This window comes from Scleropages formosus, chromosome 18 (assembly GCF_900964775.1).
Source record: "Scleropages formosus chromosome 18, fSclFor1.1, whole genome shotgun sequence".
Classification (NCBI taxonomy): Eukaryota; Metazoa; Chordata; class Actinopteri; order Osteoglossiformes; family Osteoglossidae; genus Scleropages; species Scleropages formosus.
In genome coordinates this window covers 20,177,224-20,190,986 of record NC_041823.1, presented here as the reverse complement: position 1 = coordinate 20,190,986, position 13,763 = coordinate 20,177,224, and the positions used below count along the sequence as shown (strand labels likewise).

Below are 13,763 nucleotides of genomic sequence, written 5' to 3'. Positions count from 1 at the left end.
AGAAATATTGCACATGATCAACATGCCGCTTTAGAAAGGAACGCCCCCTTTGTCATCCTAGTCATTGATAAATTCTTTCACCACAGATAAAACAAATATGTACGCAGTGGGTACACGTGCCATTGCGTGCGTGGTAGACAATGAAACTGCAAAATCGGATTTTTCAATCCAAAGTTCCCCAGAGCACATACAGCCCATCTCCTCCGCCGGCCTTTAAATAGGAGTCTTTCGCACCTCTTCGCAGCAGCTCTTACACAAAGGCTTGAGCAAAATTCAGACTGTGCAGTTTGTCAATAAGAAGCGTAGGGATGTAAATATATATATAATATATATATATTTCTACAACTATTTTTGAATACTGAAAGAAAGCATACAAAGTAAAAGTTAGACTTTTTATACTTTCGGTAAAACAAGGAGTAACACAAACCATTAATATTCATATTCATTTATTTTTTATTTTACAGCTTAATTTTTGTAATGTTTTAATATTCAATTATGCATTTTTAATCATTATAATGAGTCTTGTGACTCTACAGTAAATATGTACAGCAGAACCCAGTCTTGCGCAAGAGAAAGTATTACCCCATCTCTCTGAACCCCCCGCCCAGTCCCCCTTTTCCCTAGCCGTGTGCATCCACACGCAAGTGCAGGAGTGGACAATAAAGTGACAGAAATAGCGGGGAGAAGGAAAGAGGGTGGAACATAAGTGGTGGTGGTGGGGGGGGGTATGGGGTTTGGAGGAACTAAAGTCAGTCATTCATATTTTTTTAAATTTTTTTTTTTTTTTTTTTAAATGAGTATATTTCTCCCCTGGAAATACCATGTGAGATGTGAGAAGGGAAAGGTTTAAAGGGGAAGACAAAGTAAACATTAAGAGGGGAGAGTGGCTTGTCCTTCACATATGCCCTCCGAACTCAAAGAATGAAAAATAGCCAACAGCAGTGAAGGAGAAACGAGGGTAAAAACGGATCCACGGTAACAGTAAAAAGAACAGTAATATAGCAATAATTGTATAATAATGAACTTCAGAATCACGATTCGATTTAAAAATCAAGTTTGTATTCTTTAAAAAGTTAAAACTGCTCGCCTTCAGGGAAAATAAGCACTTCCTCTTTGTTTTAGTCTAGTTTTGCGTCTGAAGATCGGTGCTGCAGGATTAATGACCAAAGCCGACAGCGGCGTTTTGCCCGCTCTTAGCCGAAATGTGCCCATACCGCCTTCCCCGCCTGCTTCCTTCATGGCCGACATGTAGCGCCGCACAACCCCAGCCTTCCCAACGAGCTGCTGGAGCGGTCTCAGCCAGTCACGGGAAGTCTACACGTCACACTGACAACACGCCTCACCGGCGTACACCGGCACGAGCGGCGTTGGCATTTCGGGTCAGCCGCAAGTGCCCCGGCGCCCTGACCTGCTCCTGAGCGCCTGGTACGGAGAGAGAAGGCAGAGCAAAAGTAAAAGGACGCACGTCTTCTGGAAGCGTGCTCTCCATTCATCAGTGTCACCTCCAGCCAGCAGGGGCTCAGCCTCTCCAAGTCCATCAGTGCTAAATGAGCCAGTGACAGGTGGAAATGATAAGACTCCGCCCCCTTCTCTAGCCAGTAACTGCTACTCTCCAGTCCTCTTTTATATAGATATCATATATATATATATATTTATTATAGGTGCCTGTTTATATATTTATTTAAAAAAATAAAAAAAGCCCACACTGGCAAGTTCAGCTTGTGCCAAAGACTACTCTAGAGTAGTTACACAGATCGGGCCATATTGCAATGTCCAAATGGTGGACAGCACTGTCCAGTAGCCTGTCCTCATCAGTGGAAGAATTGCAACTACGCTAGAAGATATGCTAATTCAAGTTCTCTGTGCCTCCTTGCATTTCAGTCAGCAGTGAGTGACAGTGTTGTTATATACACACAAACACACGTACCCTACCCATTTCTGTTTTTATCTTTCCTTCCAAGGCAAGCCTTTCCCCTTGCTTTTAGAATTGGTCTCTGACCAGTGAGAGCAATCCCGACGGAGACTAAGACTGGGGCGTAAATGGAAGGGGGCGGGGCATTTTGGACATCCATCAGTTTTTCTCGTCTCTGGCACGGCTCTCATCTGGAGGAGTCCTGCGAATCGTTGCTGCTACGTTGCTCCGCGGGGCTGTGCTGTCGTTCCGCCTCCTTCTCGGCCACCTCCGTCGCAGCCCCTCCTTCTCCAGGTTGGGAACCGGAAGGTCCCGCAAGGGAGGCGGAGTCCGCGACACCAGGACCAGCCACAGATCCCCCAGATTCAGAAGGTGCGGCGGTCTGCATGATCTTCTGTCGCACCTCACGGATCTTGAGTTGCAGACACACCTTGGTGGGGAAGATATCCGAGTAGCGCGTCTGGAACGCGGCAGTGGCCTGGGCTGCAGGGTAAGGAGGCAAAGGAACACATTAACAGCCAGACAGGCACGTGACTTTCACACAAAGTTACGGACTACTGCCATTTTCGCACTTACAGCACGAATGGCTCAAGACTGGAAAACAACGTCGGCCAGAACAGCCACACTGCAGTCTTGCCAGAAGAGAGAGACAGAGACAAAGGATTGTGCTTGAAATAGGACCCATTATAGCACCCACCTGAGGGGAAGAAACCATGCTCTTGAAAGAGCTGCATGACAAGAGCACGCCGCTGGTCCAAGGTTCGACGCAAGGAGGAGTATGGCACCTTGTCAAACTCAAGTTCGCCCAAGATGTCCTCTCCCTCAGTACCTAGGTAAGAAGAGGCTGGATCAGAGGAAGCAAATCTCAGGTCTACACCCAAAAAAAAGGACTGGGCCACAGGGTAAACGGAGCTCTCCAATCTATTATTACTTAGCTGATTACTTCTTACAAGGTGATTTACAACACTAGACCTGTACATCAGAGAAAGTGCTTAAAAGCACTAAGTAGAGTCCAGGAGGCTGAAACACTTACCTGGTCGGTCAAAGGTAAAAATATCACCCTCGCATTTGGCTGCACTCTTGGGAGTGTTGGGCTCAGAGCTGCAGCTGGAGCGGCGCCGGCTCTTCCTCTTTGGGGAGACAGGATCCTCAGTGGACGAGTCCAAATCTGGGGACACGCGATGAAGAAAAGTTGAGAGTAAGGACTAAAACACACACAAAAAAAGGCAGGAAATAGCTGCTACCTTCACATAATGACCATGTCTCCAAAAATCAGTTGTAAGGTCAATTCTGATAAAAATCACTTCAGCAGGGAAAAGGTGCTCCTGAGCCACAAAAGTTTAATGCATTTTAACACGAAAAAATTCCTGCCTTTTCCTCTGAAAAGCAGAAAAAAAATCTAACTGAAAACCAAGTCCAGAATATCAGAACTGCTCTGGACACCTTTAAATCCAGCCTTAAGACCCGCATGTTCAAATCACTTATAACGCATTCGTGCGCTCACTTCTCTCTACCTCATTTCCCTCCCTTTGTTTATCGGATCCTGTTCTTCCATTGTTCTAGGAGGACACTGTGGCACAGCCAGTAGCACTGTATCTCATAGCTCTGTAGTTGTGGGTTCAAATCCTACTGAGGCTATGCAGTTTGCATGGTGGGTTCAAATCCTACTGAGGCTATGCAGTTTGCATGTTCTCCCCATGTCTGCATGGGTTTCTTCAGAGTGCTCTGGTTTTCTCCCACAGTACAAATGTGTTTCAGGTGAACCGATGACCAAGTTACACGTAGCACGTGAACGTGTTTCCCTGTCCTGTGACTATGTTACCAGAATAGGCGTTGGACCCCTGCAGTACCGCACTAGAAAAGCATTTAATAATGAATGGATTCTGTTCTTTTATGGAGCCAATTTTCAAATAATATTCACAGAAAATTTCATTTCTTTAAAACTGTCACATTATTTACAGTAGATCTGCTGGTGAAGTGCTATATATAAAAAAAATTCTACACTACATAATGATTCAATTTCACAACTACTGCCATCACTTGTAACATCCATAACCCCTTTCTGCTACGGTGGCATTTCTGATACAGCACAGAAGTCGATCACAATGATACTGTCTTATAAGAGAATTATGTGAATTTTGTCACTGTCTTGAGCCCTAAAGCAAAAAGTTATTATTATGGCAGAGTGCTTTTGCTCTACGCAGTGGGTTTGACCACAGTCCTGCTGTCCGGTGGGTCTGGGGTTCAAGTCCTGCTTGGGGTGCCTTGCGGCGGACTGGCGTCCCGTCCTGGGTGTGTCCCCTTCCCCCTCCGGCCTTACGCCGTGTTGCCGGGTAGGCTCCGGTTCCCCGCGACCCCGTATGGGACAAGCGGTTCTGAGAATGTGTGTGTGTGTGTGTGTGTGTGTGTGTGTGTGCGCGCGCGTGCTTTTGCTCTATGGTAGAAAGTCCTGCAATATCAGATGTTTTCAAAGGGCACATGGCTACCAAACAGTTCCACTGCTGAACCTACAACACACATGGGGGGAGGCAACTCACCCTGTGTGGTGCACCACATCGTCAAGGCTTGTACTCTGATTTTAAATTCCTTCTCTCATAAGACATTTCTGTTTATTGTAAGGCCTGTGATTTCTGAGACACGGACAACACGTGCTTTTAATTGCAAGTTGTCATACTGACTATTCTTTATGTAGGGAAAGAGCAGACATTGTGGTTTCTTATACACACATACATTTGATTGATACCCCCAGAAAGTCCATAACAAAATCGACAACATGGCTTTTGTTCACACTTACTAATGCTCAGTCATCAATGGCCATGTGTGTTATTTCCATGGTGTTTTTCCTCAAATTTGTCCTAATGATAGAACTGTTGCTCTTTACAGTTCCTGGCTCATGTTCCCTCCTCCCTGTATCTACCAGACCCCTTCCCCCACTTACCTGTGGAGTTCTTCCTCTTCCTGCGGTAACTTCCCAGGATAGCTCGAGGAGACGTGGCCAGGCTTTGCAGCGTCGGAGAGGGAAGCACCTCCTCGGGGCGAAATTCGGGCAGCTCCGCAAAGCGCTCCTCAAAGTAAACTTCTGAGAGAACTCTGAGGGTGCAGCACAGAGCAGTCAGCGTACAGTGTGCCATCCATCCAATTTCAACAACAACCTGTTCTCAGCAGGGTCGCGGCGAACCGGAGCCTATCCTGGAAGCACTGGACACGAGGCTGAGGAGGGGTACACCCTGGATGGAAACACCAATCTGAAGCCATGTTCTCTCGCACCACCCAGGCGCTGTGAAGCAGCAGCAATACTCGAGTAGGACAACATGTGTACACCACCTATATGACTTAAACAGCTGTGAATTATATTAGAGAGAAATCAGAGAGGTATCAGCTATGGTGTGGGAAGAGGACTGCTCTAACCGCTGTAACTGTGCTCTCGATAAAGTTAACGATCCGTGAAATTACTGAGTAAACAAGACAAACCTAAATACATCAAATTCATGCTTGCTTTCTAACAGGACAGGAAGATCAAGGAGCTGGTGCTACTGAGGTCCAACCAGAAGCCACAACTTGGTCAAGTGAACCTCCCTGCACTAAAACAACGTCTTCTTTGTTACGCTGCTTCCAATAAATACATACAAAATGCTTTGCAGACAAACTGGAAAAATGTGCAAGTTCAAGTCCAAATCTCTTGAAAAACCATTTTGTAAGTTTCTACTGATGCTTTATTGTTTGCGTTTTACTTTGACCCCGCAGTGTTTACATAGGAAAGGTAAAGCACAAGGCCTGGTTTACGCTCAAATTGAGGGCCTCCTCCTTTGCTCACTCACATCTCCTCAGTTTGTTTCTCACTTTGGGAATTACCAACCTCCAGTCTGACATTATGAAACCAGGTTCTTGAGCATCCAGTTCACATTTACATCTCAGTTATTCATTCAGCAGATGTTCTCCAAAGTGACGTACAACTTAACTGAGGTTGACTCATCTGTCAGTCTTAAATATTTGCTACTCATGTTCTGCACGTCACATACGCAATTGGGTGGCAGGAAATGTCATGGTTAGACCTGCTTCTTTTGGACCCAAAGGTCACACGTTCGAATTCCACCTCCAGCTGTCGCACCCCTAAGCAAACCACACACCCTAAACTGCTCCAGTAAAAATTACCCAGCTCTGGTTTCCTCCCACAGTCCAAAGACATGCTGTTCAGGTTCCCCCATAGTGTGGGAGTGATGCAGAGAGAGTGTGTGTTCCACTGATGTATGGATGAGTGACCAAGTGTAAGTAGTGTATCTAGAAGTGTTTGTCTTTGGGTGCTCTGGTTTCTTCCCACAGTCCAAAGACATGCTGTTTAGGTTTCCCCATAGTGTGTGTGTGTGTGTGTGTGTGTGTGTGTGTGTGTGTGTGTGTGTGAGAGAGAGAGTGTTGCACTGATGTATGGATGAGTGACCCAGTGTAAGTAGTGTATCTAGCAGTATAAGTCACCGCGGTGAATAATGTGTGTGGGCTGATAACACTACATAGAGTTCGTTGGAAGTCGCTCTGGATAAAAGCGTCTGCTAAATAAATGCAAATCGCAAGTGCATCAGCACCATTAGTTGCTGTGGAGAACTGCATTTGCCATATAAATGAATAATGTAGATGTGTGTCAAGATGATATATTTACACATTTTTTGCAAGACAGGATATAACCACTGGGCCCAAATTCAGCAAGGACTTCCAGTTTAATTGTTTTACTGCAGGAACTCAGCCAAGCGAGACAACTACGCCAAATATTTCACGTTCCAACTGTTTCACTCCATGATCACTTACTTGTCCACAGAGTCGAAGGTTCTCTTTAAAGGTGGTGGGCGGGCCTTAACTTTCTTGAGGGGAGGGGCATCCTTGTCACTCTGCGGAGGCGGCAGCGCAGGGTCTGACCCCGAGGAAGGTGGCAAGGGAGAAGAGGGGAGGGAATCCCGCCATCCCGTCTGAAAAGTGAGAGGAGGGGGAGAAAAAAAAAAAGAAAAAGCAATGGAGAAAGAAATGTGAGGGAGTGAGTGGGTGACAAGGACCTTGGGTCCACAGTAATAGCAACACTTAATATCACTTCACATAACAGACTTGGTTAAATTAGTTTAATTGTGATGATATAACATCTCGCAATGCGCAGTACAGAACCACATTCGCACTCGAGTTGGAAAGGATTTTTAAACACGTAGGTATTTTATTCCCTTACTGCGAGCATGAGTACTGGACACTTATGCAAAAAAAGAGAATGCAGAAAGGGGAAGGCCAATATTTCGTAAAACACAACAGCCCACGGTTATTCAAGCAGAAATACTGAAGTTGTACTTAATTTTAACTCATGAAACGCTGGGACTAAACACTATCGTACACTGTCACGAATATAACTTTGCTCCACAAATGGAAAGCCTTTGCCTGCTTTACGAAGGTGGCGATGACTGCTTTACCTCCTTCTGGCCTCCTTCCTTGCTACGCCCCGAGGAGCTGTCGCCGGTGCTGTGGCCGTCCGAAGGCCCATCAGAAGGTCCCTCGTCAGCAACGTGGGGCATGGGAGAGCTGCTGTCCCCAGTGCGCTCCGTCTCTAAGGAAAAACGGCTGCTGGGGCCACCACTAGTGCTTTCCTTCTCACGCTCCCTCTCTCTCTCCTTCTCCCTCTCCTTCCCTCGCCCTCCTCCTTCATAGCTTCCCACAGGGATACTGGCAACCGCAGCCTTCACTTTCTGAGTCCTCGCCTGTCCAGGGGGTAACTTGGGGGTTCCTGGAGCACTGCCTGCTAGAAGAGAAAAACAAAACAAAAAAAAAAAAAAAAAAAAAAAATGGAAATGAAAAGCAGGTAAAAAAGTAAGCAAAGGATACAAGCTAAAAATACTCAGAGTGTCATCGACACACAAACAAATTCTTACCAGTATGCGAGGACGTGGAAGGGCTGCTAGCCCGGAGGGATGTGCCTGGTCCGGTCGAGGTCGTAATTAAGCTGCTACTTGGCTTACTAGAGGGCTGAGAGTGGGACTGTCTCTCTGCCTGTCTGTCCGTCTGCGAGAACGTCTGCACCTCGGCATGCCGGTCGGTCTGCGCGTGTGCCTGGGAAAGGGACTGCCTGTCTGCATGGTGCTGGGTGTGCGTCTGCCTCTCCGGCTGGCCCGGCAGCTGCATCTGCGTTTGTGTTTGCGGAGCCAGCGTGTGTTTTGGCAGGATGTGTGAGGAAAGGGTAGAGGGGCTGGAAACTGTATACATCACATTGGGGGGCACTGCAGCTACAGTGACACTAGGGGGAGGGTAAATGGCAGTAACGATTTGCCCTCCACCTCCAGTAGCAGGGGCAGATAAAGATGGCAGTGGGGGACAGCTAGGTGACTGAGCAGGAGTCAGCAATGGAGGTTGACCTGAGGCGAGACAGAAAAGTGAGGGTAAGGAATGACAAATGCAGCACTTTAACAAGTTCTAAATTAGTTTAATAACAGTCTTGTGAATTTATGCTGACCTGCAATAAGGGGCTGTACCAAAGTTTGCCCAGGGGGTGCGATGGCAGTGAACCCCAGAGTTGCCAGGGGTGGAGGTACGTAGGTGGAGCCAGCAGGGGGAGGGGCTTGCTGTGGGGAGGATCCAGTAGTTGTAGGTACCAAAGGCAACGGGGCTGGGACCCCTGGAGTGGACTGAACATAGGTGATCCTGAGGAAGAAAAGGAACATTGTTGTAACATCAGTTGGAGTGAAGTGTGCATAAAACAATTGTACTACAGTGTAGGAGTGAGGGGGCGGCAGCAATGCCTGTACCTTGTAGGAGGGGGTGGCAGCAGTACAGTCTGTGAGGGGGCGGAGCCTGGAGCCATCACAGTGGCCGTCCCCATGGAAACAGGAAAAGGGCTAGCAGGATGAACTGCCCCTCCAGATGGGAGTTGGGACTGAACAACAGGCATGGGGGCAATCTGAATAATCTGTCCAAAAGACAAGAAAAGAATGTACCAGAAGGGTCACAGGGCTGCTCTTAGATGTTGTCTTATACATTATGAAAAATCCGACACATAGCACCATAACATGCTTGACAGAGCCATATTTTTCTACTCAGCCACTTCTCTACAATCCCGAAACACGGAAGGGCTCATACCAGACGTGACTGGTAACATCTCACCTTGCTTCCCGGTTGAGCACCGTTTTGTACAGGAAGTGTGGGAGCCACCAGAGGAAACTGTTGAGATGAGGCTTGGGCTGTTCTCACGGTTGCCATTGGAACCAACATCTTGCCCTGCAAGCCTGGTGACTGGGTTTGCACTGAGCGGGCCAAAAAAAAAAAAAAAAAAAGCAAGACATTTTATGGGAACATTGTTTATGCATCTTCTCAACTTTACATCACATCATTTTCCACCGTTTCGCCAACTGCCCACACCTTACCTTCCAAAACACTAAGCATGACATGAACATGCCAGTCTTTTACAGGCAAAGATTTTCCTCCCTCTCTCTGCCCGCGAGTTTAAGTTTACATCTAAAACGTCTGCATCCTTGTTATCCGGCTCTATAAATCCTGGCACAATGCAATTTTTCATGGATTCTTTTATTAACTAAGTGTAACAGTACCGGCAAAATGACTCACCACCTAAACTGGGATAACGACATGCATTTAGCAAAGCTGTGGTGGAAGAGTAACAGTGCCGCCAAAACCAAGAGCTAACGTGGGGACCCCTCTGTAGCAGGTCTGAACATACATCCCCGTACTATTCCCTCACCTCTGGCTCCAGGGCTGACCACTCCCACTGCTGGGCTTGAAGCATATCCTGCCACCGGCCCCGTCCCTGACTGCTTTCCATTGGCCAAGGAGACATTTGCAGGTGGGGCTGAGGGCAGGGTGAAGACACTGGTTTGCTGATTTGGCTGCTGAGGGGAAGGGCTCTTGGGATTGGTGCTGGCAGGCAGGGTGGGCAGAATGTACTGCACTTGCGTGATGGCTTTGCCCCCACATGAGGGTACCAGCGGAGAAGCAGGGAGAAACTGGGGCTGAAGCAAGGAGAGGGGCAAGGGGCCGTTATTATGGCCGTGAGCAGGGGCAGGCAGTGGGTGAGGTGAGGGCTGTGGTGGGGTGATGAGCTGGGCAGGGAAAGTGCCTCCCAATACTAAACTGGTCACCAGTCCTCCTTGCCCGCCCCCCGATGTCCCAGTGACTACGGGGTTAGGGGAGGATGAGGAATAGTACCCACCCCCTGTTGCTGCCCCGCCTCCTCCTCCTGCTGCTGCTCCTATCAGCAGTTGGGCCTGCTGTGGCTGTGGTGGGGCGGGCTTCCTGTCTGAGGGCAGAGGGCTGGAGGCAGCTCCACCCTCCCGGGGCTTGCTGGCGATGGGGACGGGCGTGCTGACCACTGGCCGCACAACATTGGTCACCACGGTCGACGCCATCCTTACTGTTCCCATGCCCAGCAGTGGAGACAGGCCCAGGGAAGCTGTAGAGGAAGGGGGCGGGGCACTGCTGACTGAGCTGGCTATGACCGACTGGCCAGAGGACGACGAGGACAGCGAGTGGGCCATGCCTCCTTCTCCAGCTCCTATCCCCTCCTTCGGCCCTCCGCTGCCCCCAGCGGCACCTCCCCCTCCACCGTCCATCCCTCGCTTCCTCTTGCGCTCTGAATTACTGCCACTGGCCTCACTGTAGCGCTTTGCGGGGTAGGAGGAAAGGGATGCACTCCTTCCCAGCGTGGAGGAAGACAACGAGGATGATGGCGAGGATGAAGAGCAAATCACAGGAGCAAAGACACGCTGTGGGGTAGACAGAGAAAACCTGTTCAACGGAGCATCTGGGGGGGGGGACTCTTCCAGTGGAAAGAAGAGATGTATAAATTGAATTAAAAGCACGCAGCGAGGGGCACCTTGCGGTCACCCTCGTCCCCGGAGCCGTTCTCACTGTCGCTGTCCGTCACTCGTTCTTTACACTTCAGATCGATGGAGCTGCTAGTAAATGAGTCCTCTGCAGAGAGAGAGAGAGAGAGAGAGAGAGAGAGAGAGAGGGAGCAACTTAGATAAAGGGATAAAACAAACACCAAATTAATAACATGACGACAACATCATACTAAACTCACCAATGACATCATCATCACCTTCCTCCTCACAAATCACCATGCGCTCTTCGTCACTGGTCATGTCCTCACTTACCCCGCGCTGAGACCGAGAGAGGGGTGGAGGGCGCCCTGAAAACTGTCCACCTCCATCCCCACACATCTGCAACGTGGACAGGAAATAAAGACAGCAGTGAAACACTCTTGCAGATGCAGACCGGCGTCTGCTGCTGAAGACGGATAAAGACGGGGCCCCCACATACCTGTGCCAGCTCAGCCAGTGCCTGGGTGTTCCCCCTCTCACTTCTTTCCAGGCTGTGCACAGCACTCTGGGAGAAAGCTCGCGGACGAGTGAGCTGTCCCACAGGGCCCTCCCCCACATTCCGCTCAGCCACACCTGACAAACTAGGCCCGACCCCCTTCAGGTCCACCCCCAGGGAGACTGATGGAGGTTCTGCTAGGAGGGAGAGAGGTCCAGGAAAGCGCATTATGAAGACATGTGGGAGGCGGGGAGGAGAAGTAACAATATCGCATGTGGACATATTACGAAAGCAACAGAATTGTTGAGCCACATTTTTTCCTCAGTGTTATCTCACCAGTGGTCTCAGACATGCTTCGTTCTCGCACATCTTTGCCTCCAGGAACTCCTCGACCTTCAGAGCTGGACTTCTTCCGATCTTTATTACACCACTTCCAGTCCGGGTGCGCCTTAAAGTGCGCCTCCTTCACCTTGGGTGTGCAAAGGTAGGTTGACGAAGAAAGACGGGTGGAGGTCAAAGAACAAAAAAAAGGGGGGAGAACGACAAGTTGGACACAACAGTCGTAGAAAACAGAACGAAGAGCCAGAAACAACATGACGCGGAGGTCAAGCAACCTTACATTCACAACAGGCGTTTGTGCACAAATAAAGCCATAAAGAACCGTGCTTGCAAGTGTGCAAGTACATCTTGACTAAACCACAGCAACCACCAAGTCCTGTCCTGCCAGTAAAGTAATGAATCTAGTTACCTGAAAGGCAAGGTCGTGGTACTTCTGCTTCTCTTTTTGGCCCAACGCATACCACCACTCCCCCAAGATCTTGCTGACCGTGCGGTTGTCCTGGTTGGGGTGCCTCTGGTGTACCAACGCCCGATGTCGCTTGCTGAAAATCATGAAGGCGTTCATCGGTCGTCGAATGTGGTCCTTCTCCCTCTGAGAGACAGCCACGTGGAAAATTTTATTAGAATGAGCACAAGTGAATTTCAAAAATGAACAGCACAGGACACAAGACAACATTGCTAAAGCAAAGTTAGGCTATCAAACACTTCAGTGGAGAGAGAAAACACATCAAGATCCACAGGAAGGGCCCCTCAAAGGGGCCAGTCCTACAAACCTTGCCAGGGCTGTTTTTATCACTGTCTTTAGGGAGGGCACTGAGGGATTGAGTCCGCCTTTTCACCGGGGACACAGACAAAGGTGGTTCTTGAAGGACACCTGGAAGGAACCTGCAAAACAAGTGAGACGATGCCATTTCTCACACTTTCAATCCAGACACCGTCTTAGGTATTGCAAACTTAGAAGCATGCTCATATGATTGTATTAAAGCACTTCCCAAAACGAAGAAAAAAAGCCATCGGGAATACAGAACCTTCTTTTTTCATGTTCATTAGGCAATTACATTTAAACCCACATCTTAAAATCAAAATTCCTAGTTAAAAATATACGCAGTAGCAAACAAAAATTCCAATACAAAAACACATACGGGTCATCCACATCACTCTCTGTCTCGCTGTCACCCCTCTCTCGATCAGGTTCCCTGTCTCTCTCTCTTTCCCTCTCCTTTTCCCTCTCCCTGTCTGAGGGTGGATCATCTGCAGACTGTGTCGGTCGAGACGGAGGACCTCTCTCATGGGCAGGAGGTGCCACATTCACATCATTCTCCAACACTGTGTTGCACTGTGATTCTGTCATGGAAGGAGAGTACATTTAATTATACAAAAAAAAAAAAAGAAAAAAAGTGGAACAGTGGGTATAAAAAGGAACAAACTAGAAAAATGCCATGAGTACTTGCTTTCAGGTGGTACAAGCTAACTGGCATGGCATAATCACCATTACAGTTACACAGAGCTGAACATTATAGTATTTTAAATTCAACAGCAATTTACGCCTCAAGAAACTAGTTATACTAAATCTTACCTTTGTTCTGATTGGCTGCTTGGGGATGGCTGACAGGTTGCTGGCCCTCAGCAGGCTGGGCTGATGAATCCGATTGGCTGGGAGCCAGGAAAGGGACCAATGAATGCCAAGGAAAAACTGGCACTGACCTGGGCTCCACATTGGTCCACACTGCAGAAAGAGCCATTATTCCAATTACAAATATATAAACACTATGAACATTACAGTCAATCACTGCAATACAAATCACATAAAAAGAGATGCATAAGCAACTGCACATAAACCATCCTTAATTATAAACCATACAAATTCTAAGAATACAAGCTAATAACATTTGCTATGCTCATAGACATTTACATCAATAATTGCGAAGTCAGTGTGCAGACAGAGTATACCATATAACTCTGCTCATAGTGTATAGCATAGTCCCATGCTTTCTGTTGTCTTAGAAATCAATGGTGAAGAAAAAAAACACAGTACTTCAGTTGCTTTTTAATGATGATCACATCTTTGATATTGTAAAGGAGATGTCAGAGCTGCCAGACTAGTCAAAGGTGTAGACTGACACTTGAAACTGCACTTACTAAACAATACCGTTATTCCTCTTTTCACTATAGCCTTCTAGCACAGCATCTATCGGTCTCAGAAGGACTGCTTGGGGTCTTCTGG

At 48.0% G+C, this 13,763-nt stretch overlaps 1 protein-coding gene across 3 annotated transcripts in view; it reads right to left on the bottom strand.

Moving 5' to 3' along the window:
- Window positions 1-1,687: 1,687 nt before the first annotated feature.
- cicb (capicua transcriptional repressor b) overlaps window positions 1,688-13,763 on the bottom strand; it is a 36,363-nt gene continuing 24,287 nt past the window's right edge. The window contains exons 3-21 of one of the 3 annotated variants that reach the window (XM_029260135.1): window positions 13,116-13,265; window positions 12,682-12,883; window positions 12,313-12,424; window positions 11,949-12,131; window positions 11,537-11,669; window positions 11,204-11,397; window positions 10,965-11,103; window positions 10,755-10,852; window positions 9,624-10,644; window positions 9,032-9,171; window positions 8,677-8,837; window positions 8,385-8,572; window positions 7,807-8,286; window positions 7,351-7,676; window positions 6,710-6,867; window positions 4,851-5,002; window positions 2,946-3,080; window positions 2,610-2,741; window positions 1,688-2,395 (exon numbers count right to left, since the gene is read on the bottom strand). In XM_029260135.1, the coding sequence (XP_029115968.1) occupies window positions 2,100-2,395; window positions 2,610-2,741; window positions 2,946-3,080; window positions 4,851-5,002; window positions 6,710-6,867; window positions 7,351-7,676; window positions 7,807-8,286; window positions 8,385-8,572; window positions 8,677-8,837; window positions 9,032-9,171; window positions 9,624-10,644; window positions 10,755-10,852; window positions 10,965-11,103; window positions 11,204-11,397; window positions 11,537-11,669; window positions 11,949-12,131; window positions 12,313-12,424; window positions 12,682-12,883; window positions 13,116-13,265 (4,400 nt within the window). In that variant the 3' untranslated portion in view covers window positions 1,688-2,099. The remainder of the gene's footprint in view (window positions 2,396-2,609; window positions 2,742-2,945; window positions 3,081-4,850; window positions 5,003-6,709; window positions 6,868-7,350; window positions 7,677-7,806; window positions 8,287-8,384; window positions 8,573-8,676; window positions 8,838-9,031; window positions 9,172-9,623; window positions 10,645-10,754; window positions 10,853-10,964; window positions 11,104-11,203; window positions 11,398-11,536; window positions 11,670-11,948; window positions 12,132-12,312; window positions 12,425-12,681; window positions 12,884-13,115; window positions 13,266-13,763) is intronic. The other 2 variants (XM_018732022.2, XM_029260136.1) reach the window with 2 other exon arrangements.